This window comes from Diaphorina citri, unplaced genomic scaffold (assembly GCF_000475195.1).
Source record: "Diaphorina citri unplaced genomic scaffold, Diaci psyllid genome assembly version 1.1 scaffold321, whole genome shotgun sequence".
In the NCBI taxonomy this organism is placed as follows: domain Eukaryota; kingdom Metazoa; phylum Arthropoda; class Insecta; order Hemiptera; family Psyllidae; genus Diaphorina; species Diaphorina citri.
The window spans coordinates 38,831-40,621 of record NW_007377756.1 but is presented as its reverse complement, the minus strand read 5'-3'; the positions used below and the strand labels follow the sequence as shown (position 1 = coordinate 40,621).

Here is a 1,791-nt window from a genome sequence, read left to right as displayed (position 1 = left end):
GTTGAGATGGTTGCTGCGCTTGGCGGTATTTTGACCGCTTTTGGACAGATTTCGACCGTCTTTGACTCAAAACATTTGGTTGAGATGGTTGCTGCGCTTGGCGGTATTTTGACCGCTTTTGGACAGATTTCGACCGTTTTTTGGCGGCAGAGATATTGTAAAAGTTAGGGTAAAAGAACACTCAAATAAGCATCATTCAATAGGATAAGGAAAGTCGTGTGATGTTACACCAGATTTTTCTTCTCTCTATTTATGTTACAGAACAATGAACATTTAAAATAACACAGAGAACACACTGTACAGTGTACACAGTAACACAGTACGCCAAGTTTACACTACACTCACCACAAAGAACAGAGAGAGAGAGAGAGAGACAGGGTGGTAAAATTGGGACAAAAGGGGAAAGAGAGAGATATTAAAAAGGGCAGTGAGACATGGTGGGGATAAAAAAAGTGACCACAGTGGAATATTTTGGATTTATTGGATTAGGAAAAATTTCCATTTCACATAAATAAAATACCCCTAAACATCAATCAAAATAAAAGGAAAAAAATAAAATACAATAAAATCAATCAGGTTAAACATACCTTTACTTAAATTACCTAGTTTGGTTGGGGAATCTAATGAAAAGGCAAAATATGAGATTCCACCAATCTAATAATGTTGAGGACTGAGTCTGAGAAGATGTCCACGCCCCCATCACTGGCCATGTTCCAATACCTTTGACTTCTTTGTAAAGGAGCATTGTTGTCTATGTTTGTTTTATACTTCTTGAGACCAAATAGTACTTTATTTCGAGTCTCTCTTGTTGGAACTTTGATGTTAATCTGACTCAGGAGATCAGGACAGAAATGTTTATTATTGATAAGCTTATAAAGGAATACAAGATCGTTGATCTGTCTCCTGGTCTCAAGTGCCATGATGTTGTTAGCAGACTCTATTTCAGCATAGTCATGATTCTCAATGCGGGTGTTAGATTTGAATGCTATTAGTCTCAAGAACTTATGCTGAATAGATTCAAGACTCTTAATATGAACCTGATACTGCTTTTGTTTTTTTTTTTTTTTTTTTTTTTTTTTTTTTTTTTTTTTTTTTTTTTCACTTAGCGCTTGGTTCTTTTTACCCCTCGAAAAAGGGTATTTTACCCCTCGGGGGGTAAATACCCCCAGGTTGGGAACCAATGAGGTAGAGGTAGATAATGAGATATATTGAGGGAATAGAAAGAGACTGACACGAAATAGCGACCCCGTTTGAACGGGAAAAGGTAAAGTAGAAGAAGAAGAAGATTGAGGGAAGAGAGAGAGAGAGAGAGAAAGGGAAGAGAAAGAGAGAGAGAAAAGAAAAAGAGAGAGGGACCTATCCAGCTAGAACCTAAGGAGTTGAAATGACATATTGGTAAAGCTAAAATGAGGGAGGGAGAGAAAAAGAGGAGGGGAAGACTAATAGAGAGGGATGAAAATATAAAGAGAGACGGAGAGAGAGAGAGAGAGGGAGAGAGAGAGAGAGGGAGAGAGAGAGAGGGATAGAGAGAGAGAGAGAGAGAGAGAGAGAGAGAGATGAAGGGAGAAAGAGAGGGAGAGAAATGAAGAACATATCAAATACCCAACCAGAATTTTAAAATCTCAGAGAACACAGACAGAGAGAGAGAGAGAGAAAAATCAAATGAAGTCGTTGAAGGTAAAAATAGAGAGAGAGCGAGAGTAACAAAGAGAGAAAGGGAAAGACTAATAAAGAGAGAGAGAGAAATTAGCAAATAGAGAAAGGGAAAGACTAATAAAGAGAGAGAAAGAG

At 37.9% G+C, this 1,791-nt stretch overlaps 1 protein-coding gene across 1 annotated transcript in view; it reads right to left on the bottom strand.

Annotated features, from left to right (window-relative positions):
- Positions 1-620: 620 nt before the first annotated feature.
- Positions 621-1,791, bottom strand: part of LOC103507545 (transformation/transcription domain-associated protein-like) — a 28,704-nt gene continuing 27,533 nt past the window's right edge. The window contains exon 6 of the mRNA XM_026822388.1: positions 621-985. Within this exon, the coding sequence (XP_026678189.1) occupies positions 621-985 (365 nt within the window). The remainder of the gene's footprint in view (positions 986-1,791) is intronic.